Source organism: Leptonychotes weddellii, chromosome 13, assembly GCF_054177405.1.
Source record: "Leptonychotes weddellii isolate Sample4059 chromosome 13, ASM5417740v2, whole genome shotgun sequence".
NCBI lineage: Eukaryota > Metazoa > Chordata > Mammalia > Carnivora > Phocidae > Leptonychotes > Leptonychotes weddellii.
This window is the reverse complement of record NC_138381.1, coordinates 50,303,349-50,329,113: the sequence shown is the minus strand read 5'-3', so window position 1 is coordinate 50,329,113 and position 25,765 is coordinate 50,303,349. Positions and strand designations below refer to the sequence as shown.

Here is a 25,765-nt window from a genome sequence, read left to right as displayed (position 1 = left end):
CCCCGCCCCCTAGACTACATGCTCCTTCATGCCCTGTGCTGGGATGACTCAACCTGTGTCCTCCGTGTGGGCTGGGCCCTCGGGGAATATTTGTCCCATTTGCTTGTTGTTTGCCTCACTTTGTACATTGTATAAACATAATCCTTCTGTACCTACTTCACCCTCCCTGCCCCTTCAGCTCTTGTTCTAAACACTCTTTTAGAAATCAGACGGGGGCACCTGGGTGGCTCAGTTGGTTAAGCGACTGCCTTCGGCTCAGGTCATGATCCTGGAGTCTCTGGATCGAGTCCCGCATCGGGCTCCCTGCTCGGCCGGGAGCCTGCTTCTCCCTCTGACCCTCCCCCCTCTCATGTGCTCTCTGTCTCTCTCATTCTCTTTGTCTCAAATAAATAAGTAAAATCTTAAAAAAAAAAAAAAAGAAATCAGACGGAATAAAGAATTTGATTTCATGGAGATGCTTTGTTAATGTTTTAAGGTAGGAATAAAAATAATAACATAAAAATATGACAAGCCCCAATGCCTCTAATTAGGTAGCTATAGTTGGAGACGAAAAAGAACCTTTTTTTTTTTTTTAACAAGTGAGGTGTGGATGTGCCACTTGGTAACTAATAGACTTTTCTCACCAGGGTACATGTGAAGTATTTTTTCTGCAATGACAAAAAATTGACACACAATGACAAGTGCTGGTGGGGATGTGGAGTGATGGGGCAGACCACTCAGCCCTCCACGGTGGGGACACGCAGTGCAGGTGCCCATCCCATTGGACAAAGCTGGCCTCACCATTTGTGCCAGGAATACGGTCCATCACAAACTTGAGGGGAACAGAGCTGCTCTCAGCATGGATATAAAAACAAGTAGCTGCAGAACAGGAGTTGATTCATATTCTCAAGAAGTCTAAGCAAACCTCAAAAAAGTGCTTTGTCCTTGGGGGCCACCAGAGCTGTGGCTGTAGAACATAAACCTGACAGAATCCTCCCAGCTCATCATGCCCCAGCCTGCCATGCACAGGTGTAGATGCAGTGGTTTGCAGGGCCTATTAGGGACAGAGGTGCGTGTCTGGCCATGGTCAGAATGTGCTTCGTGGCTTGCTCGAACCCTACAGAGTGTCCCTTTATGATTGTATAAGTCTCCCCTCCCCATCACCCACACTTAGACAGGAAGGTGGTTAGCCCAGCGGCTGGATAGGCCTATTGAAGGGCTGAGTCTGGGTGTCCGGAAGGGGACAGCATCCTCTGTTTGCAGCATTTGCAGTGTTGCATGAAGCATGGTGGTCTTCGAAGAGGGTGGCAAAAAGTAAAAATAGATTACACTGCAGCACAGCCGTGTACCCACAATAACTGCACGTCATTCATGATGATCAGCAGCTCACAGGGTGTGCAGCTATTTCTAGGGAAAATGCTGAGCCTTACTTTTCCATTAGGAGGAATCCCTGTCGGGCCTAGGAGGAATCTGAGGAATCTGCCAGGTTGATGCCTCAAGACACTCCCCAAGTTGTGTGGTCCCAGCGGTTTGCTTCAGTCCCCAAATCTCTATGTGACTTTGTATCTTGATGCCAGGCTCTTGTTGCCCTACCAGTGCTCTCAAAGACCCTGTGCCTCCTTACTGAGGCATAGAAGAACGTCTGGGTCCCACACAGGGTGTGTCAAAGCAGAAATATGGCCCTTAGCTCATTAACTTGGCCACCGGCCACTGCTGTGTCATTACCTTCTGCCATATGGGATATTATCCTAGAGATGTGGAGCCACCCCCTTCGTATACCAAAGGAAGCAAATAGCCGGTTCTTGCTCTAGCCTCACATTGGGTCTTCCCATTCATAAGTAAATGCCCACTCCAGCGCTAGCTTGAAGACAGGGGCAGGGGGTGGATAGGGGTGGGGGTGAGAACAGAGGAGGAAAAGCAAGAAGAAAGAATGTGAGTACACACACCTCTGACCTCCTAGTCTTCTTTTCACTTCTCATCCACTCCACTCACTCCTTTCTTTCAATTTCTTGAACACGAAGTCTTTCCACTCCAGGGCCTTTGCATATGCTGTTGTTTCTGTCCAGAATGGTCTGTCTGCTCTTCTAATAGATGACATTTTTATACCTTTTAGAATTCATCTCAGATGGTCCCTTAGGAGAAAGGCCTTCCCTGGCCACATTATCCAAAGATTGACCACCACTGTTTTCCATTTCATCACTTCCTCTTCTCCATAGTGCATACCATAATGTGTAGTTATTTTAATAGTCTGTTTCCTTGCTTTTTGTCAGTACTATAAGCTTCACGAGTGGAGGGATGAAGAATGTTGTGTCTTTCAGCATTTCTCCAGTGTCTGGATTCTAATAAATATTTATCTGTTTATTTCTCTAAGAGTTGGTTCATCACTTATGCCAAAGCATGCATCTCTAGAGGCCACCTTGGGTTCTCACCTGCAACCTTTATGGAGTGAATTCTTGAGTAGTAGCTGTGGAATTAGTTCAGGCAGGCCTAGTAGCAGAGATACAGGCCAAAATACTCCCACTACCAACAAAGAGAATTTTCATGAATAGGAAGTAGACAGGCAGAAAAAGAAGATTTCCTAGCTGGCTTCCATGACTAAATCGTTTTGTCATTGTTCTTTCTTTAGCTTCTGTTTGATTTATATTTGGAAGTAATTATGATGCTTGATTACAAAGTAAATTAAACATAGCATTATTATGAGGTTAAATTGTATATTAATAGAATAGTTTTACAAACTACAATAATAATAGCTATAACCTTTATTATAATTTATATTAAAGACCTTGTAAACAATGCTAATTTATTTAACTGTTAAGCATAAACAAGCATAATAGAACATAACTTGATAAAGGAGATAGCTCATTTTCCTTTTGGTTCATTACACAGCAGATGTATAAATATAACAGAATGACTTGTAAATATACCAAATGGCCTGATATGTTGTTTATCCTATTAAGTGAGATAAAATTCTGAAATTTGCAGTGGGAACTGAATGATTAATAAAGCCCCCTTTGATGACATTTGGGACCCTGTGGAACTAGACAAGTTTTATTCTGTTGGAGGTGGAAAATCACTTAGATTATAGAATAAGACTTAATGCAGTTATAGTCCAGATCTGGAATGATAAGTATGATGATAGATAGATGTCCTTCTGAGAAAAAAAAGGAAGATTAACTTAGCCAGGTAACAGCACATTTTCAATTTCAGTCTATTTTAAGGAGAATTTTATAAGGAGAGTTTAGTTCTTCCAAAATCCAGCGAGCAAGTAATCAGCAGTTTTAAGAGTCCCTAAGTACTCATTGACTTAATAGACAATTACAGCATATTGTGTTTAAAAAAAAGTTAGCTATTTTAGAAGTCCCTAATTACAGATTTACATGATAGACTTATCAAGGAAAAATAATACATTTCAAAATGTACTTACAGTCTTAATGGTATTACCTGTTTTAAGTGTTCCTTGTTGAAGTGCTTATCCTGTGTGCTCTACCTTCTGGAGGTGTGAGGGCAGAATTCATGTACTGTGTTCTTAAACTTGATGTTTGGGTGCCTAATGTTAGCACAGAATAGTTTTGCAGATTATTTTCTCATCATGGCTAGATGACTTCATTTGCTATTGTTCACAGCTATTGAAATGAAATGTGACAGGGTGGTCTTAGTGGTCCCATTACAGACATTGGTAGATTATCTCTCATCAAAGCACCACTCTGTTCAAAGTTACGGATACTACAAATACACACTAACTTCTAAAAGTCCTGGAATAGCTCACTGGTTTGACAGTAAAGCCCCCTATCCCAGTGTGTGGGTCCTCTCCCAGTGTTAGGGTCCTATCCCAGTGTGTGGGTCCTATCCAAGCATGTGGGTCCTACCCCAGTGTTTGGGTCCTATCCCAGTGTGTGGGTCCTATCTGGCCGTAGATTTGTGGATGTCAGCACACAGGTGTCCAGGGGAGACCCTGGATTGGGCAGCAGACCTTTCAGGATTTCTCAGAAAGGTTTTAACCCTATCCAGGAGACTGTAATGTCTTTCAAGGAACGGGATGAGATGCGATTGTTGCACCCCTGCCTCTACGTTGCCCTACAGATCTGGAGAATGGAAACCTTGAGTGATCAACAGGCTGGCTGAGAATATTGCCTGAGGAAGGGTTTCCCATCTTAGAGGGTAATGTCGGTGTTGTCACTGAATAAAGATTTTTTTTTGGCGTCTCAACTGTACCGAGCACTGTGCCAGGGTTGGAAGGTCCTGTGGGACGTGGTTTTGCACTGGTGACCACGGTGGGTGGTGTGGCTGGGAAGGGGAGATGGACCATGAACAGGCACCTGGGGTGGGGGAGTGGGGGCAGGTCCAACAGGAGCTGTCGCAGGGTGGTTCTGCTGCTGCAGGCAACAGCTTCAGTGTGAAGACATTGGAATTCCTCCTCTGAAGATGCTAGTCACACCAAGGTCATCTTTCGAACTTGGGGGTCAGAGTGGGGATGGGGAGCCACGTGTGAGGGCAACTCCGGGTGTTGGTTTACAGACAAGCTTAGTGGGAGTAGCATCTTGAAGATGTCTTGTTCCCTTTCTTTCATAGCCTTAGAAAGACTGGCAAATACCTGTCCATTTTATTTTCTAAGTAAATCTATCCTTAAATGACCCATTGGAATGAAAATAGAATCACCTATTTTTTAATATAAAATAAGTATTATATATTTGCATTATGAAGGAAGCTGTATAGAGATTATGGTTTGTTTTTTCATTTCACTCTGTATTCTAAATAACCAAGAATCATGAAGTTGAAAAGGTACACAAACCTAAAATTCAGTGAATAATGAGAGAGCCTTTGGCTTATATTTTATTTTGTATGTATGCTTTGATACTCATTTTAAACCAGATAGTAAAAGTTAGAATATTTTTTCTTGGCAAAGCAATAAATTTTAACTTCAGCATATACGAATATCATAATTATAAGAGATGTCAAAGACACTCCACGGGTCTTTGGGCTAACAACTCTCTGCGCTGGTGCATCCAGCCATGGCGACCATGCATCTTTCCTTGCATGACCTGCTCTTGGAAGGACTGACTGCCAACACAACGTCAGAGCTACTCTGACCAGCCAGTAGCCTCTTCCTATTATATATGACATGACCACTAGCCTGTGTTCTGTTGCACCTTACCTGCCCTAGAATGTTCTTTAGAATGCTCCTAATTTTACTTGCATCATTCCTTCACAAAAATTTTCTATGCGTAATGTTTCTATAATCACCAAATAGTTGAAAGCCAATAAGGTGAGGACACAGCTGCTGATAGCATACCACTGTGATTTTGTTACAGACCCTCTCCTTCAAGACATTATTCCCTTCAAATAATCCTACACTCTTTATTGCTGCTTTGCTTGACTCTTTTTCTGAACATTAAAAGCCTTTATGTCCTAAGGAATGGCAGAGCAGAGGGAAAGAAGTGACTGTGGAAGTTTATATTCTTTAATGTGTAGTTCGTGTTTTTTACAGTGACGAGAACATCCTCCCATCATTTGCTTTGAAGTCATCACTCTCTTCTTCATATAAATGGACCTGTTTTGTGACAGAGGTCATTAGGAGCCGACTCTTTTTATGTAATACCTGCTCACGAATTGCATACAGTGCCAGGCAGTCAGGGAAAACTCAGCAACACGGTGGAGTCTCCCATCTGATTCTAGGGTTAGCATCTACATTCCACAAGTAAAGGCAAAAAGTGTATGTAGTCACAGTTACTGAAAAGTGCGTCTCACTCAGCCCAGCACAGTGAGTTATTCCTCCCTCACTGAACTAGACAGTTGGCATGTATTGAGCAGAAGGCGAAGTGATTGGCCTGAGTTCAGGGTCATGCTGTCTGAAGACCACATGGCATTTTAAAATACCTGGATCATTGTCCGCTCAGGAAACTGCTCCCATTGTGAAGAGCGTGTGAAGATCAGGAGGAGTGGTGGTCTCTGACTCGCCTTGCATGCTCCTGCCATATTCATTGCTGAGTAGCATGGTAGGATCACCCAGACTTCATTCTGTTCATTCCAGATATTTGACTAACATGTGCATGGTTACCCTCGCTATTGCTTAAAACTAGGAGTAGTTGATTAAGAAAGTCTGTATCTATAAACCCATAAAAGTTTTGAGTACAGCAGTTGCATATCGAGCAGTATAGCAGAGTGAAAAGAGCACAGATCTACAAGTTAAGAAGCTTGAATTCTTGTCCTGACCGCCATAATATGATTTATGATCTGGCACAAATATTTTGACCTTCCAAACTATTATTTCCTTATTTGCAAAAATTAGAGTGGTCTAGGTCAGTCGTTCCCAACCCAATAGGCAATACCTAAATAAGATTCACAAGCTTACCCCTGGAATTCAGAATTTTGGGGGACCTGAAACTTTATATGTCCAAATATCTCTGAGTCCTTTCCAGCTTCTCCTGATCCTGCTGTGTCCGTGGTCTCTGGACTTGCAGAGCCTGCTATATTATTGTCCTGCTGCTTTCGACTGGACTCAAAGGGCAGGTACCACGGACCTTACACAGCCATAAGCAGGTTAGCATTTCATGGTCAGACCGTATGATGGGAGCTGTCTCCCCTTCTCTGAATGGAGCGTCTTTGTATCTATGATGGAAGTGGATGTTGTTATTTGCTGTTTTGATCGGGCAGCACATAGGGGGTGTGGTCTCTTGCATCTTTTGCGAGGAGCTCCCTCTGGGAGTGTTACTGCCTAACACATCACAGGCAGTAAGCACTCATCTTCTCCCTCAAGCCTATAATCCAAACTAACTCAAAGCTCCCAGTGAATAAACTAGTACACAAGTCTTGCAGGGAAGATGAGCTCCTTCCATTTCATCCAGGCATGTATTATAGACATAAGGGTGGAGGGTTTCCTTCCTATTAAAACATGGCAATTCTGCGAAGACTATTCACAAGTTATTCAATGTAGGGATGTCATTAATTGTAGAGTTAGGTTTAGAGTAGAAGCCACAATTAATTATATACATATAAACAAGCTTCCCAAACAACTCTCAACATGTTTTATTAAGAATAGCCAAAGTGCTAATTTTAGGAGGGGTTAGGAATGCCTAGTTCTTTTTTTTTTTTTAAGATTTTATTTATTTATTTGAGAGAGAGAGCAAGAGAATGAGTGAGAGAATACAAGCAGGGGGAGCAGCAGGCAGAGGGAGAAGCAGACTCCAGCTAAGCAGGGAGCCCAATGTGGGACTCAGTCCCAGGATCCCGGGATCATGACCCGAGCCGAAGGCAGCCGCTTAACTGACTGAGCCACCCGGGTGCCCCAGGAATGCCTAGTTCTACTTTAGATGTAATTTGCAGGTTATTGGAAAGATGTTGTCATTACCCCTCTTTGGAATCGTGTTATAGAGTGTTTACTTCTTCTAAATAATTTCTTCTTTTGGTAAAAGGGAAAAAAAGCAGTTAAAGGATTGGAGAAGCTCCAAAACATTGATACGGTTTTAGGCCAGTTTCGTATCTCCCTTCACATGAATAATAAAAGTCCTAGGAGTAAGGAAGGTATTGTTACCACCTTTCTGGATTCTATTTAGTGTCATGTTGCATGAGGCAAAATAGAGGGAGGAAGGAGGGGAAGAGAGGAGACAGAGAAAGCTCCAGGTGGGAGAGTGGAGAGAATTAGAAATAGAAGTATAGAGAGTGAGGAGAGAAGAGGGGGATTGCAGCATTTTCACTTTGATTAGATGGGAGTAACTCATTTACATAAACCAAATACCAAATTAGTCTTTTTTTTTTTTTTTAAAGCTGATTTCATATAAAAGACAAACTAGGGGAGATTCAGCACAAAAGAAAGTAGTTTTAGTTTTTATAGTAACTTTTTAAAAAGATTTTTATTTATTTGAGAGAGAGCACAAGCTGGGGGCTGCTGGGGGGGCAGAGGGAGAGGGAGAAGCAGAATCTCTCTGAATAGGGAGTCTGACACAGGGCTGGATCCGAGGACCCAGGGATCATGACTTGAGCCAAAGGCAGACCCTTAAGTGGCTGAGTCACCCAGATGCCCCAGTTTTTATAATAGCTTTGAGAGAATTTGTGTAAAAGTTAAGATCTAACAAATGCATCTACTTTTATGTCTTTCTTAAAAGTAATGAAAACAATGATACAGGACAGTCTAGTAAAGTAGTTTTGTCTGACTTGCTGTTAGACGCCATATTGCCCTCTATCCCCCCCCACACCCCCCAGTATGGTTATCAGTTAGAGGCAAGTTTAATTCAATTTAGTTCAGTTACATGTAAACCAGGTATTTCATGTGTGCCAATAATGCCTCAAGTTTTTTCTACTCTTAAAATTTTGTGCTTCTGTGTTATCTATGTGGACCTCTCCTAGTTTTTCCCTTCCATAAATCAAGAGTGTTGTTTTTCTGAATTTTTGAAGGGTTAAAAACTGGGTTACAAAACAGGTTGGCATTTTATGAAGGCCTCTGGTATTTGGTAATAAGAGAAGAGCCTAGTTTTGTGTAAATAGTTGGATACAAATTGATGCCCCAATCCTGTACCCATACTTAAGCATGAGATCCAATTTTTCTGGGATCCTCTTGTTATTAACCAGATACCCACCATATTATTCTGTCTCTTAATTAAAGCTCCACATGTGATAAGTACATTTTATATTTGCTAAGAAAATCTTTGCCCACTGTTTGCTGTCTCCTTTTAAATACTGAGCAGAGCCTAGTAGAACATGTTTCACTTTTTATCATAACTGCTCAGTGGGAAGCTCTGTGGGATCTGTGGAAGGGGCTTTCAGAAAGCTGTCCATTGTTGCTGAACTCTTCTCACCACGGGGTGGTCGTGGTGCTCATTTCTGTGATGGAATAAGTATCATTATTGTAGCTACTGGTCCCCAGGGCTCTGGCACATTTCTAGATGGGGTCCTGCATCAGGTGGATGGTTAGTTTGCCTTCCTTTATAGATACTACCACGGCTATATTTTAAAGGTTTTTCTAGATCATCAGGTTAGACAAAACAGTCACATTTGTAGGAACCTTTTCTTACTCTTTTGTTGCATTTCCATTTCACAAAATTATTACTCTATTTTACTTACATATCATGAAATCTGACAGCCTGAAACTTGGGACAAGCAACCATGGTGTTTGGTTACATTATTTTCTTCTTCTGTTTGAGAAACCCATTATTACAGCACAACAGGTATTTATTGTCCCTAATTTCATTAGGAGATGAAGAATAAGTATGATTAATCTATAATTTCAGTTTGAAAGGTATGCTTATTACTTGCATTCTCTAGTATTCAAAGGTAATTATTTCATTAAATCTTCTTAACAACTATAATATAAATTTCCTGGGGGCGGGGTAGGAGAAAAAAAACAACAACAACAGGATACTGCCCTAAAAGTTTCCCATCTAAAATAAAGATCATGAAATCTTAATTGTATGAAATGAGAATGTGTGCATATTTGAATAGTTTATTTCTTTTTAGTTCCAGATTTAGTTCTGCTGCTTCCCTTGCTCCATTCTTTCCTTTTTTTTAAAGATTTTATTTATTTATTTGAGCCAGAGAGAATGAGAGAGAGAGAGAGAGCACATGAGAGGGGGGAGGGTCAGAGAGAGAAGCAGGCTCCCTGCCGAGCAGAGAGCCCGATGCGGGACTCGATCCAGGGACTCCAGGATCATGACCCGAGCCGAAGGCAGTCGCCTAACCAACTGACCCACCCAGGCGCCCCCTTGCTCCATTCTTAGTCTCAGCTGATGATCTTGGGGCCCATTTTGCTGAGAAAACTAGTGCTCTGGGTGGAAAACTTGACCATCTTAGCACCCAGGTCTGCCTCTCTTTTCTCTTCCACTCTCCCTTAACTTGAGTCAGGCTCGTTGGCATCCAGTCACCAGAAATGGTCCTGGTCCAGTCCTATCAGCTCCGCACTGCACACCCACAGCTGGGGAACAGGTCCGCTTCCTCAGCATGTGGTCACAGCCCCTGACTTGCTTCCTGGTGTGCCGTCTGCATGTCCTTCTCCAGAGGACGCGTGTCTCTGCCCAGCTGCACCTTCTCTGTCCCTGCCTCACGCTCTTTTAGCCTCTCCCTACTCTGTTTCCCAGAGCTCAGTCCTCAGGCCACTTCTCTCCTTGACTGACACTAACTCACCGTGGAATCTTACCTAGTCCATGGCCTTGAGCACCAGGGGTAGACGCCATGGTTGCAGGGTACCTCTAGCCTCAGCCACAAGACACAACCTGCCCCAGGCCCTTGCCCTGTGTGCTCCTTAAAGAACAGGCTCAGTGAGTGTGTTCTTACTCATTCATCAGCCCTCTCTATTCTCCAGTGCCCCCACCTAACCCAGAATGTCACTTTGGCCCGTGGGATCTCATCTCTTGCCCCCTTGCCTTTGTCTGCTCAGCTCCAGCCACACGTGTGGGCCTTCCTGCTATTGTCCCGGGAAGTGTGCTTTCACTCCATGTAGGATCCTGCTTACATGTCAGGACTTCTTCCCTGATTACTGGCCTTCAGAGCATCCCCACTTCTGCCCATCATTTTCTGTGTCTTCCTAGCACCATCACTATCTGACATTCCATTTTGTTTCTCATTTGAGTGTTTATTCTGTCTTTGGCACCGGAACATAAGCTCCGGGCGGACAGGTCTTTGTGTTTGGTCTGCTACCATATCTTTGGCACCTGAAATCCTGTCTGGCACATAGCAGGCACTCAGTACCTCTTTAAATGAGTAAATAACTCTCAGTGCCTATTCAAAAAAACTATTATTTAAAGAATAGTATTAAGAAAATAAGAAGAGTTAAAGTATCTTAACTTGTCTGTTATCAGTATCAGATTTAAATCTGTTCTACTTTTCTGTGTATCCTCCAGTGGATATTACCACCTGATGCTAAAGTCACTTCTCTGTAAAACACTTATTAAATGAATCAGGTTGAACTGAAAACTTTTTCAGCAGTGGGTAATTAGCTAGGAAAACTGCTGCTTGATCCTCATGCCCTGATGCAGGCCCACATCAATGTGGAGCTCACATATGTATGTAACGGAACAGAGCATCTCCATTTGCTTCGGTGTCATTGTCATTCTGCTCCTGGTCACCTCTAGACCCAATAAAATAACAGTTCAGAGAGGGGGCTGCTTCCTACTTAGAAGGAGGGTGGTGAACTCAGCCTCTAACCCACACTGAGTGGGGCAATAAGCCTTTTCACTCACATCACTGGTGGTCGCCAGTTTGGGCCATTTTGAAATAAAGGCCAGTTCCCTTTCTCATTTTCTAGAGATGGGTACAAGCTCTTTAGTGTATTGATTTTTCCCTTAATAACTTACATCTTCTTTACGTGACAAATAGGTCTAATGCTCACATGCAATTCTAGTTTTTGTCTTAGAACAATTACTTGATTTCACAAAAGGAAAAACAAAATAAAATTGCTGTTTTCTTGTATGGCCTTTTCAGCTGCAAGTAACACAAAAATCTGTTGACAATGGTTTAATCAAAGGGAGGGTTATTTGTCCTGTGTGACAGACACTGATGTGGTAGGTCCACCCTGGCATGTCCTGCGTCCAGGCCCATTTTCCTTTATCCTCTGCCTTCTTTAACACTTCTGCTTTTGTCTTCGTGCTTGTCACCCCCTGAGCCCTTAGGTCTGCGTCCCATGAAGGTCGAAGAGGAAAGCAGCAAGAGTTTTCTCCAAACCTTTCCCCTTCTACTGGGAAAAAAAGTATTTGTTGGCATCCTTATGTTGCCTTTCCCTTAGGTCTTATTGTCCCAGACGGTGTCAAATGACCACATCTGGATGTGAGAGGCTGGCAAAGTCAACATTTTTAGCTAGACACATTGCTGCCCTGAACTTAGTTAGGGTTCAATCAGCAGGAAAGAGGGAATGGATGTTGGGTGGGCAGCTATGGTGTCCGCCCGGGCTGCTGATGGCAGCCGTGTGATTCCATGTGAATGAGGGTTATTGTATCACGTGAGTGTGAAGCATTGTTCCTTACTCAGATAATTTCCAGTCTACAAGGATATTTTCCATTTCATTTTGCCTTTGCAGGAAGAACTCTGCCATTAGATTGACTCCTGCCTAAGTACAATTTTCATAGAAGACTTGGAATAAATTAGGAGCTATTCATGCTGCTTGATAGTAGCTCATAGTATTCAGAAATAGAAAACCAGAGATTGATTTTAGACAAGCTAAGCTCTGAAATAAGAATAAAATGGGGATTAGCTCTCAGCATTGTGGTCAGGATATACCAAATAATGCTTACAGGTGTTACTTGTTGCCTTTATGATTTTTGATTCATTTATAAAACTTATTTATTTGGTGTTTATTAGGAGCCAGCGGCTGCTGTAGTGGGTTCTGGGGCTCCGGTGGCAGGCACGTTAGGTAAGGTCCATATCCTCACTGCAGTGAAGGGAGACAAGAGATCAGCAGATGAACTAGGAAATTAATTTCAGTTAAAGTGGCAAAAAGAAGGCAAGGAAGAGTAAAATGTTCTGAAAAAAAATGATTTCAAGTTGAGAACGTTTTTTTCCTGAGAACTAATTCTCTAAATATCCAAGCTAAGAGGAATATAGTTTTGGTGAAAGTGCAGTTATTTTCTGGGGAAAAAACATTAATTTTTATCATAGGTTCCCTTATCCTAGAGGCAATAATATGAAGGATTGTAGAATTCACAGGTTTCTTTTCCCCAACAGATGGCTGTCTAATTCACCGTTGAGTCAACCCATTAAACTTCATCATACAAAATGTACCAAGGAAAATTGTTAGATTCCATGCTCTGTTATTGCATGTTCTTCTTGACTTCTTCTTTGTTATGACCCTTGCTTGTGGTTCTTAATGTAGTAACTCTTCTCACCATAGTTGAGGTCATACCCCTCTTTACGTATCTAACAAGGAGAGAAATATGACCCCCAACGGGGCTCTGGAGATAAGTATGCATTGATAAATGTTTAAAAGATCACTTCAAGCCTTAATTTAATCAAGTGCATTGAAATAGTCCTGAAGAACATATTAAGGAGCCTTCACTGACAGTTCACTGGAATGTTTTCCACACAGAGCGAACCTGGGCTGACTGAAGGGGAGCATTTGTTTGGTGCTTTGTTTACAGGTTTAATATGACAGGCCTTTGTGGCAGTGGTCTTGGCAGCGCATTGTGAGGTGCAGTTTGGAGAAAACTCCATATTCTGTGCCTCTTTACTATAAATCTTCTTATTTACTGACCGACACCAACATACTTCTTAAGTAGAGACTTGTTTACAGTTTTATAACATAGATCCCTTGGATTTGTTTAAAAGTTGTTTCTTTTTTAAGGCTGCTTCCAAAAGCTACCTTTGGATGGGGCAACTCGTTTCTCTCTGTTTATCCCTCAAGGGGTTTTGCAAAATTATGAGAGCATAATAAGTATCTAAGACAGACTTTCTCGGTAAACAATGAAAATCTATCTGAGGTCTAAATATTTGTTGCAATAGCCTGTAATATTTGTTGTATGGCTTTTGGCTTGTATATAGCCTGTGAGCATCTATAGCTTATGGGTTGTAAATAAAGCTGTAGAAATGGATGACCCAGGAACATGCCTTGAGGTTCTCTGACATCTTCAGGTTAACTAGAGGAGGGGAATCTGGCAAAGGATATTACAAGAGAATGCCCATATGTAGCAAGGAAACTGGCAGGGGTGATGTCCCCAAAGCTTGTGGACAATAACAAGTTGAGAAGGGATAGTGATTAATAGCACCAAGGCCGAGAGTGTGATGCATATTCAGCGGCTGCACATCGGGCTTAATGCATAGAAGGCACCAATGATCTGAGAAGATGGACATGGTTTGAGAAGCGAGATGTGAGGAAACAGAAGTAACTTCTTAAAGACGTTTGGCTGAGAAGGGGAACACAGTGAATGGCTGCTAAAGGGTAATGTGGGTCCCAAAGAGAGTATTAAGCTTTTGTTTTCTGTTTTGTTTTGTCTTTCTTTTTGTAATGGGGAAACTGGAGTTTGTTGAAATACTGGTACAAAAGATTCAATAGTCCAGGAGTGACTAGAATATCTGAGAGCCTAAAGACCCTGTAGAGAAGACCCAAAGAGAATGGGTGAGAGCCCGCACTCTGGAGGGGAGCGAGTGCTCCCTCACTGGGATGGAAAGGGAGGAGGGGATGCTGTCCCCCAAAGACAGGCTCCAGTTCTCCCAGTGAAGTGTAGGCAGGCACAGTTGTGAGAGCCAGAGGGTGGAGGCTAGTGGAAGCCTGGGAGTGGGGAGGGGCTCAGTTGACACTGAAGATGGTAGTTTTGGTAACAATGAATCTGCACTATTGTGTAATTTTTTCCAGAAGAACTTAGTCCTGCAAAACACAGACCAGCAGGGTGGTGCCACTGACCCATGGCTGGCTCTTCATTTTCTTTCCACAGCCACCTGTCATAGAAGGTCAGCGAGGCAAGGGGGCTTAAGTTATTGGCAACAGAGGGGAACTACTGGTTGGCAGAATCGAAGACAAGGGAAGGGAGTTATGATGGGAGGAGAAGGAGGATGGGAAATAAGAAAATTTGTGGCCTGGAAACTCCCACGATATTGAAACATCAGCAGCAGCTGGGCTACCTCAGCAAGCAATCTGGAAGGATGTGATTTTGTAGTCAGCTGGCTTGTTTGTTTAGTGCTTTTGGAAGCAGTGTCATTTTGGGTGATGACAAGATCTAAAGGGTTTTCTCTGGAGGGAGAGCAGACTGAGGAAAATCACAGAACAGAGAAAGATGGTTTAACTCCTGAAAACCTTTAGAGATAGATTGCTCTTGGGCTTGACAGAATTTGTCTCTGGCCTGGAGTGGTTATATATAGTACATATTAGTGTCAATATTAGTATTAGTATTAAGTACATATAGCATTAATAATAGTATTAATACAGCGTAAGTGTTACGGTACATAGTATTAGTATAGTGTAGTATGGATCAGGCAGTTCTTTTTTCAGCTAGCTTTGAAAACTACTTGAGTAAGCATGGTAGGGCTATGTTCACCATCTTTGGCATGCCTCATTTAGTAGCTGAATTTCTTCTTTTTTAAGATTTGATTTATTTATTTGAGAGAGAGAGAGAGCCCAGTGGTGGAAGGGGCAGAGCGAGAGGGAGAAGCAGGCTCCCCGCTAAGCAGGAAGTCTAACTCGGGGCTCCATCCCAGGACCCTGGGATCATGACCTGAGCCGAAGGCAGACCTTTAACTGACTGAGCCACCCAGGTGCTCCTATTAACTGAATTTCTGTCCCGCATTTGGGGGAGCCTTGCTGCAGTTGAGTGGGAGCTTCAAGGGGAACCACAAACCAGACCTCACCCTTTCACATTCTTAGCTCATGGTTGTATTGCCTGTGCCAGTATTATTCTCTGAAAGAAATGAGGGAATGTTCTCATATTTTTAAAACGTTTCAATGCCTACATACTTTGCTCTGCCTCAGGTATCAGTTGTGTTAATTTTATCTATTACAGCACTGATGTTTTCTGCTAAATCATGTTCTAAAACATCACAAGTATCCAGTAAGTGTTTTGGTGATGGTTTGTTTTTAATTTGCAAAGTCTTAATGAGTATCATTTACATATTGTAGTCTTTCTAGTTCTTCTTTACTGAGGGTGTTTTCAAGATATGTTCTTTTACTTCCTGAAGGAGCAAATGATGTGAAAATCCTTCCAGGTCAAGCTGTTTGTCCTACTCCAGGGTGCCGAGGAATAGGCCATATCCGTGGTCCACGGTATTCAGGACATCACAGGTAAAATTTTTTCTTGTTTAAATTATTTTAGGGACAAATGGGAACAGTGTGCAGATTAGCAGCTATAGTAGCATCATAAATGACTCTTTGGAGCCAAATGCCTTCCTGTCATACTCCCTTCTCTGTGTTCCTAAGGCCCCTCCTTGACATTTCCTGCTGCCTGCCCACCTCTGCCCTTCCTGGAGCCTTCTTGGACCCTTGAGGCCTTGCCCAGACCTGCATCATTTCCCAGAGCCTCTGCTGTCTGACGCTTTCCTTAACAAGTGCCCAATACATGGGACACGCTCACCACTCTGTGTCCCACCCCAGGCCTGAATTTTCTCCACACAAGTGCTAAGTCCTGCTGTCTTCTAGAGAAATTCCAGAACCTCTTGCCTTTTCCCCCCTGTTGCGTTCACTTTGCCCTTACTTCTTTTTCTCTGTCTCAGTCATTTGGAGATGAGATAATTCTGTGGTAGAATAGAAAGTAATAAGTGTGACGTTATATTGAAGCATATACCCATGTTTTCAATATTTCAGAATAGTATAGTGCTTTAAGAAAAAGTAAGTACAAATAAATCTGTATAAGTCCCTACTGCTTTTTCTGTTCCCATCAATTGGTAAAGTAACGTATCGATGAATTATTCATATTGGTACTCTAGTTACAGAATATGTAAACTAAAAAAATTACTCAAATACACAAATACATAAAACAAATATCAAAGATAAGTATAAAGATAAAAGAATAAGTTATGTAAAGTGTGAAGCAAGAAAATATTTGTTTGAACAAAAGAGATCCAAATGGAAGTCCTTGCTTTACCAGGTGGTTGCAATCCTGGAAATCCATGCTGAAAACTGTTCTAAATTAACCAAAGCAAATGTTACTGTAAGAAATAATGGTAAACACTCCCAAATAGCATAAATGAATATGTTATGTGTGTAAATATAACATTAACACTTAAAAGAAAAGGATATCATATAGAATCCATAAAAAAGAAATAAAGATATGCAGACATCTTGGGTACTTGGGCAAGGACTCATGGACTAGGAGAGTGGGGCCAGACTCGCTGGAGACATTGTGGTATTGTGTGGGGGAAGAAGGAAAAGAGAGTAAAGGACATAAAGTGGGAGGAAAGGCGGGTGATCACACCATTTGGGAGGGGGCTCTATATTAAGTGAGGACCCTGTTGGAATAGATAGAGCCACTTTTCAGACATCCCCAGGAGTATATGGCTATGAAGAATCTTCCTCAGGCTTTTCTTGTGTGTTTCTTTTTGTTCTAAATATAGAGCTGCAAACCCCAATATGATTAGTCACTAGTCATATATGTCTGTTTAAATTAAAATTAATCAAAATTAAACAAAATTAAATCTTCAGTTCCTCAGTCACACGTAGCCATGTGTGCCCAGTGGCCACCATACTGGATGGCACAGAAAGTTCTGTAAGATAGCCCTGAGAGTGTTTATCCTGTTCTGCCTTCTCACAGTAGATTTTTGAGTGGCAGGTATTTCTAGATGAAAAGTGAGCTCTTCCATCAAGACTTGGGTCATTACCCTGAAAGTTAGCAAGACACTAACGTTGTGGTTGGTCTGGAGTTCACCCCCATGAGGCACTGGGGCTGAAGTAACAAATATCACCCTGGACAGCTCCTTAAGGTTGCCAGCTAGCTCAGTCAGGGTCTCTTCCACTTCATTACAGCAGGCTTGCCTCCCACACTGTCCTACGTGTGGCTCACTTGCCTCTCCCTGCTTGGATTCAGAAAACATTGTGAACAGAGCCACAATGGGTGGGTGTGCCCCACTTTGTTCCAGCAGCTTCCTGGAACTTTTCTCATTCAGTATGGCACAGACAGATCTAATTGTTGTTCTTATTTGTAGTGTCTAATTAGAGACTGTCAACATGATTTCCTCCATCCACCAAGTAGCTTTTAAAGGTGAGCCTCAGAACTTCTGAATGTGGAAGTAGAGTTTAAAGAAAGGCATTCTGTGAAGCTTACGAGAAAAATGAAATACTGCACATTTGTGATAGTGAGACATTTTTAGAGAACATTCTTAGAGAACTAGAAGGCACAAGGCTTTCTTGCTCCAGACGTCACAATTCAGAGGGCTACTTGGGGCAACGCCTTCGTGACTAGGTCTTGGCTCTCCTCCCGCCTTAGACCTTGTTGTGATAGAGCAGAGCTCCTGTAAATAAAAGTCTTCAAAAACTTAATGATTCCATTATCTCAGAAAACAAACAAACAAACAATGACTACCCGTGATGAGCTTCTCTCTAGAATGGAAAAGACAAAAAAATTAGACAACTGGATGGTTCTTGAACTGCACTTAGAACTTATAAGGCATTAAACTATCACACAAATAAATTCTGACTTACCTATGAAAAGAGCTTTTATTGTATTTAATACTATTTTATATTCATGGAATGAGGACAAGCTCTTGGTGGGGTTAGTGTTGATTGTAAAGCAGTTATGGAGGGTGGAGATCATGGGCAATATAAGGTTAGCTCCGGTATGCACGGGGCATCTCTCTCTCTTGCTTTAATCATTTTCAGTGACCGGTCTTGTCTTTATCAAGTTTAGCTTTGAGGTGCTAGAGTTACTCATTGACTGACTCTATCCACTTTTAGTTAATACACTGATTTTTTTTTAAACCACGAATTCTTGTTTTCACTTCTCTATAGGTTATCACATTCTGAATATCATTTACTAAGTTAGTCAATGTACTAATGTAACTTTGAGTATAACTTAAGAATTTGCTTAAATTCTCTTGGAACTAATCGGGCAAGAACTGTTATGATAAATCATTCATATTCTCTGGGGTTTGTTTTCATGTATTTCAATTACTGTAGTCTTAATTTTACATAGTTCTATAAGATGAAAAATATCATTCTTCAGTATGTGTCTTTGGTGGTATCTGTTGAGAATACACACACACACACACACACACACACACACACACACCCCTAACTACAGCTACTAGGAATTTGCCCTAACACACCCAAAGTTGTCATTGTACATTTTCCTTCTTATTTGTCAATGAGATGGTAAGCAGGAGATTAGAATTTTAAAATGCTGCATTCTCCCAGAGTCCTAGATGGGTTGTTACAATCATCTCTATCTTGAGTTTCCTGAAGCATGTGAGTTAGACTTGCATATTCTAAAATGAAAGTATTTTTTTTTCTCTTGTCATAAATATGTACCTTTACCAAGGAGTCATCATTCTACAGAATGCTTTTTGCAGTTTCTAGTCCAGAGGAGTTTTAGGCAAATATTTTTACATTTAAAAAAAGAAGAAAATAATAAAACTAGAACCCCCTCCAGCTTCACAAAGGCCTGTATAAAACAGCTCAGTTGACCTCTGCTTCCAAAGCCTTGGGGAACACTTGGAAGTATAGGAAGTGATTTTCGCTGCTCTTCTGTAAAATACTCCTAGGCAGCAAAGTGCTTGCAAGGAGTGAGTCTTGTTTTTACCATTTTATGTCAGAATTTCTGATTCTGATCTTAAAGACTTGGTGTTTTGAAAGGAATTAAACAATGTTCTTAAAATAAGTTGTCAGTGTCTTGTTTCATACAGCTGACAAGGAGAGCTGTGACATCAGGACATAGCTGACGACATCTGAAAATAATAGATCACTTTGAGAGATCAGGTGGACCTCTTGGTACCCTTTTAGATGGATTTCAGACAGGTTTACTTTAGTTTTCATTAAAATAGTCAAGGGGTTAACAGTAATATTCAAAGCTGTTGGGACTTCATGTAAAATCTGCATAAACCATTATTTGAGAAAAATTGCATCAGTTCTTATCTGTATGAAAATAGGACTTTTGGCACACAATTATCACACAATTTACATGTTATTTGAATGAATTTACATAGTGAATAAAATGAAGTAGGTGTGTTTGTTAACATAGAAATATTTAAAGATGGCAATATTGGGACTACAAGATATAAACAGTATAAGCCAGGGTCCTGTATTAGACAGGAATTTGTTTTTTCTAACTGAGTAGAACATAGACTTGGAAAGACTTGATCCACATCTGTGTCATAAAACATACAAAGGTGGGACGGCTGTGTGGCTCAGTCAGTTAAGAGTCTGCCTTCGGCTCAGGTCATGATCCCAGGGTCCTGGGATCAAGTCCCCCAGCGGGCTCCCTGCTCAGTGGGGAGCCTACTTCTCTCTCTGCCCCTCACCCCTCTGCTCGTGCTCTCTCTCAAATAAGTAAATAAAATCTTTAAAAAATATACAAAGGTAATTTATTTAGGAGCTAATAATTACATTCTTTACACAAAGAGCCAGGTATTGTTACAAGGTAGGGACCTCTTGCCCCAGTGTTCCCGGGTGGGATACAGGACACGCATTGCTGGTGTCACACCATCAAGAATACAAATTAAAACAAAGAAACAAGAAAACACACAAAGAGAAAAGGGACATCTGCTGCTCAGAAGTAAGGATGTCCAATAAATCTAAGACATTTTGGGTGCAGTTCATGGAAACTTATGGCACAACTCAGCCTCTATTCATGATTTTTTAATCGATTTGCCAGTGTGGTGTGTGTGTGAATGTGTGTGTATATGTGGTGTGTGCATATGTATGTATGGTGTGTGTGGGTGCAGTAGGTACATGTGTGGGGTATGTTGGGATTGTGTGTGTGGGCAGGTGTGCTGGGGTATGTATGTGTGGTGTGTGTGTGGTGCGTATGTGGTGTGCAGTTGGGGCTGGTGGAGCTCCTCCAGCTCTTGACCTCATAGACCTATCTCCTGGCATTTTTGTCTTCAAGGAGAGCATTGCTGTGCTGTCTTCCTGCCTCTTGGGTGTGTTTTGAGGGAGCACTCCCTGGTTGCGCTGTGGCAGTACGGCCTCTGCGCACAAACCCCTGCGTCCCCTCTGATCCCTCCCGGCCCTGCCAGCCAGGCTTGGACTCCTTTGGCAGAGCCACTCCCCTCCAAAGCCTCTCTCAGCTGCAGTCCATTCATCAGTGCCCCACACGTGGTGACCTTCCCCAGCCCCTCGCCCTTGCCCTCCGTCCGGGGTGAACCGGTGTCTCCTTCACCTGCCTCCTGGGATTCCCTTTGCCTTCTTTCTGCCACGTGCTTGATTTCCTGGCTTTCAAGTCTTGTCCCTGGTTTATTTTCTCCTAGCTTTTTGGGGTAGGATTTGTGGGAGGTAGTTTTTTGTTTTTTTTTTTATTTATTTATTTATTTTATTTATTTATTTATTTATTTTTAAAGATTTTATTTATTTATTCATGAGAGACAGAGAGAGAGAGAGGCAGAGGGAGAAGCAGGCTCCCAAGGAGCAGGGAGCCCGATGCGGGACTCGATCCCAGGACCCTGGGATCATGACCTGAGCCGAAGGCAGACGCTTAACCATCTGAGCCACCCAGGCGCCCTGTTTTTTTTTTTAATATCAAAAATATCTTTTATCTCTCCTCAACCATAGCCATTGACTTGTGGATAGAATTCTAGTTGGAAACCTTTTTCTTCAGAGTATTGAAGGCATTGCTCCATTTTCCCTCTGCATACCAGAAGTCAGCTGGCATTCAAATTTCACTTTGGGAAAGGATTGGTCTTCCTCTTCCTCCACCCCACCCCCTGCAGGAATCTCAGGCCCTGGACATTTTCAGGACCTTCTCTTTATCACTGGTATTCTGAAAGGAGTTTTCATTCCTAGGTTCAATCTGCAAACTCATGTCTTTTGTTTCTGAGAAATGGTCCTCTGGTGTTTCTTGGGTAATAACCCTCTTTTCTGTGTGCTCTCATGTTCTCCCCCAGCTTTGACTTCCCTGTCTTTTGTTCTTTTCTATGGACTGTTTCCTCAACCTTGACTTACAGTCCTTTCATTGAAATTTTTAATTGTACTGTGATTTTTTTTCAGTTTCTCAGAACTCATCCTTATTCTCCGATTAGTTTTTTTTTTTTTTTTATTCCGTCTTGTTCTTATTTTTTGGATTGTGTGTCTTTTTTTTTTTTTAACTCTCTGACAGCATTTGAGGCTGTTGTTTTCCTGCTCCCTGCATCCCTTTTTTTCCAGATACTTGTGTTTTGACTTGGTTTGGGTGAGGTTGGTCGGCTTCTTTCTGTTACATGAAGGATATTTCCGTAAGCCCAGCAGTCCTTCTCCATGTTCACTCTTGAGAGTGAAGCACCAGAAGGCTGGTATGCAGCTTTGCGTGCATGTGTGGGCCCGTCTGCTGGTGAGTTTCGTGGACTGGTCAGGCAGGCACCCAGCCAAGGCCTAGGAGCCTGTCATCAGCAGTGAGCCTCCTCTTCTGAGTAAGTTCCTTCTAGCAGATATGATGCTTGCAAACGTTTCCTGGGTGCTTCTGTGCTATCGTCTCCCTGCGGATCTTGGCTCTCTCCTTATCTGATGTGGGAAAGACGTTAGGGTCCGAAGCCGATGGCCAGGAAGGAATTCTTGAGACGTCTTTGATGCAAAAAGGTGGTTTTATTGAAGCACGGGGACAAGACCCATGGGTAGAAAGAGCTACACTGGGGTCATGAGGAGTGGCCCATTATCTACTTTCAGGTTGGGAGGGGGTTAGGGACAGCGTGTCTCTAAGGACTTTTGGAAGCAAAGTTTCCAGGACCTTGGGGGCGCTAGCTATTGTTGGGAAAAGGTCATTTAGTACTGTCTAATAAAACCTGAGTCATCAGACCCTTCAGATATATATCGGTGGGTCCTATGCTTGGGAAAGGATTGCCAATGTGTATCTTGGGGAGTAGAGATAATGGAAGTTTCTAAAGGGATTTTTATATGTAAAGTAGACATAGAGGTTCCTGGGGCTGGGGCTAAGATTGTCTTTTGCCCTTAGCAAAGTATTAGTATGGAGGCAGCAGAGTTCCTAGAGGAATGTCACTCTGCCTGTTTTCAAGGACTTATCAATGGGCTGTAGATAGTAAGGAAATTTAATAATTTTTCCCACATCATTATCCATTTTCCAGCTTTGAAAATGTGTTGACTTATCTGCCGTCATTTTTTCTCTTGTGCTTTGTGTTTATGCATTTATACCCTCTCATTCATTTATTTGATTTTTTTTTAGTAATGAGAGGAAGGATTTATTACCAAGAAAAAGGAAAATTCAATTTTCCAGTCTGCCATATTTTTTCTAACTTATTTTTAAAACTTGGTTTACCCCCCAAATAATCATTTAGCTAATAGTATATAATTTTATTTCTCTTTATTTTTGTTTTATCATAATAGCACTTTCTTCTTCATATCCATAGAAAATAAAAGATTATGTAAAATGACTTTTTATTGGCTCTGTAATATTTATGAAGTTATAATGGCTGATTGGAATACTGTGTTCGGAAGGATTCTCAAAGGCATGGTTTTAATTTTATATGCACAGTACTTCTTAATTTATTGTCACCTGCAGTTAAAACTTTATCATGCTAAGAGAGTACCTTTATGACATGTGTTCACGTTCATCTGATTCCTTTGTCACTTGGCCTGTCATTTTCTTTGACTTTATGTAACCACATAGTGAAATCAAACTGGGTGAAAATTTAAAAATAAACTTGCAGATGTATTTTTAATTTAATAATAAAAAGAAAAAGAGGATATGACTTTGGATAACACTCTTAATTCTCAAAATGACATGATTAATTACCCAATTTAGTAAAAGCATTGATAAAGTAATGAAAGATCAGCCTTGGGTCTTTAAATCACTTCTATCCATTACTTAGAATTCTTGAAGGTTAATCTATGTGTCTGATTTTACTCACTGGGAAATAATTGTGTGAGAATTCTGTTTTTTCCCTTTCTTTAGGGAAGAAGATTTCATATGGAATGCTTAATTTTATAGCAACTGAGGCATTGATTTCCAAAGATACAGTGTTCTTTGACATAATCTAAGAATTTTATTAAGTACAAAATTTCAAATTATATGAATTGCCAAGTTTGTAGGAACTGTATCCTTATTATGATGAAGGTAGATGTGACTTTAGTTTATTTCTACCTGAGACCAGTTTATGGCAATTAATGGTAGGCCAAAATGATGATATCTGGTAATTTTAAATCACCTTAAAAACCAAAATCAAAGTAAATTATAGACAAAGTCCATTCTTTTAAGAATTAGAAAGTTTACCATCTATGTTACTTTTGAATTAATACCATTTTATTAAAGAACTAGTCCATGGTCAATAGTAAAATTTTGGGTAATATACAGAAGTATTCAAGAATAAATAAAAACCATTCATATTCCAACTACAAACTTATATGCCTTAAATCTGTTTCATTTTTCAGGCTTTTTCATATATGTGTATTATTTCCATGAGTAAAATCAGACAGGATATACAACTTCTTCCATTTGTCTTTCAATAAAAGATCAAATAGTTTATCCTTTTGTTAAAAATTTCTCAGATACATTAATCAGATGTTATTTGGTGCAAAAGTTTTATAACCATTGTGTCTTTGTTTATAATGGATTCTATATTAGTTAGAAATGACTCTTCATCCTTATTTTCCCCTGATCTCCGCATTGTCTCTTATTAATAGTGCCAAGCGAGATTTTTTTTTTTTAATTTTGAGAAAATCTTGGTCCATTCTATTATTTTTAGCCTTTCATGTCATGTTCTTTAGGTATTCTTTTTGTGAAAAGCATATAACTGTCTTAAAAGTAAAATCCCATCTAAGAGTCTTTTCTTGTTGATAACAAAATTTGACCTATTTGCAGTTATTGTTATAATTACTATATATATTGTACATATTCCAACTTTTATGTCATAAGTTTTTGCCTTTGTTTGCTTGCTTGTTTGTTTTTTAGTGATGGTTTTGGGGCAAGGGAAGGGACCTTCCTTCATTCTTTTCTTCCTTTTCCAGAGTATTTTGTTTGTTGATAAGTTCTAGTTTAAAAGAAAGGTTTTTAGTTTTTCTAATGGTTATTCTGAACTTTTCCAATGCATTCCTAAAACTGTGTTTATGTAACCATCAAAGTCATAAAACATTAATCTGGCTTTCTTTTGTGAAACTTGAGACACTGAATGCTATTCTTTTTTCCCTAACCCAACATACCCACTTATATTAATTGAACTTGCGATTATATACGATGCTCTTTTCTTTCCAGTTTTAAGCAATAGAGATAAATTCTTGGAAAGAACAGAAGTGGGCAAACAATTTTACAGTCATACTTAAAACAACCATGTACCCTTATTTCTATATATCTTACTGGTTCCAGTGGTATCCTCAGCCTTTACAGTGCAGTTTTTGCATTTTTTAAAAGTTTTTATTTTAATTCCAGTTAGTTAACATACAGTGTTATATTAGTTGCTGGTGTACAATATAGTGATTCAACACTTCCGTACATCACCTGGTGCTCATCACGACAAGTGTACTCCTTAATCCCCTTCACTTATTTGTATTAACATCTTTTATTCCTTGTTCTGGCACAGTTCTTTTCAAGGTTCATTTTAATTTGTCTGTGGCACCTGCATATTATATTTAAAATCTTTGTGCATCTCACACATGAAATCAGTCTGAGAGGAGATAGATGTCTTAGGCCCAGAACTTTTCCTTCAGAGTTGTCAGCATTGCTTCCTATCACCTTCTGGTTTCTATGCCATGTGAGCAAAGTCTAATGCCAGCCCCGCTGATGGTGGCAGAGGTAGTCTGCCCTCCTTTTGTCAAGGTTTCCTATAGAATATCTTTATATGTTTACATATATATGAAATTTAAAATCGCCCTGCATATGTCTAGATACGGTTTTCTTTCTTTCTTTCTTTCTTCTTTTCTTTTCGTTTCTTTTCTTTTCTTTCTTCTTTTTAGTTTACCTGTAATACTGTCTGTTCTTTCACAGTTTTTAGGCCAAAGTCCTCTTTCATCTCAGATCATCTTTCTCCAGGTATTTCATATGGTATCTGTAGTCTTCTCTCCAAAATTTCTATTAAATGACATTGGATCCTCTTCATCTGTCCTTCGTGTCTCTCATTTTTTTCTCTGTTTTCACTTCTTCATTCTTCCCTCTGCATCCTGGGGCAAAGCTAGTTTGATCTTTTGTGCCTACCTGTGGGGGTTCTCTCGCACCTCCTTGCAAGCTTTCCTGGCCCCTCTCATTCATCTCCATCACCATGTACTACCTCCAGTGGCTCCTCTTAAGCAGATATTAGGCCTGGGTGTCTCAGTCGTTAG

At 40.9% G+C, this 25,765-nt stretch overlaps 1 protein-coding gene across 1 annotated transcript in view; it reads left to right on the top strand.

Annotated features, from left to right (window-relative positions):
- The window catches only part of L3MBTL4 (L3MBTL histone methyl-lysine binding protein 4), a 275,710-nt gene that overhangs the window by 100,275 nt on the left and 149,670 nt on the right, over positions 1 to 25,765 (top strand). The window contains exon 10 of the mRNA XM_081802549.1: positions 15,539 to 15,664. Coding sequence (XP_081658675.1) covers positions 15,539 to 15,664 — 126 coding nt within the window. The remainder of the gene's footprint in view (positions 1 to 15,538; positions 15,665 to 25,765) is intronic.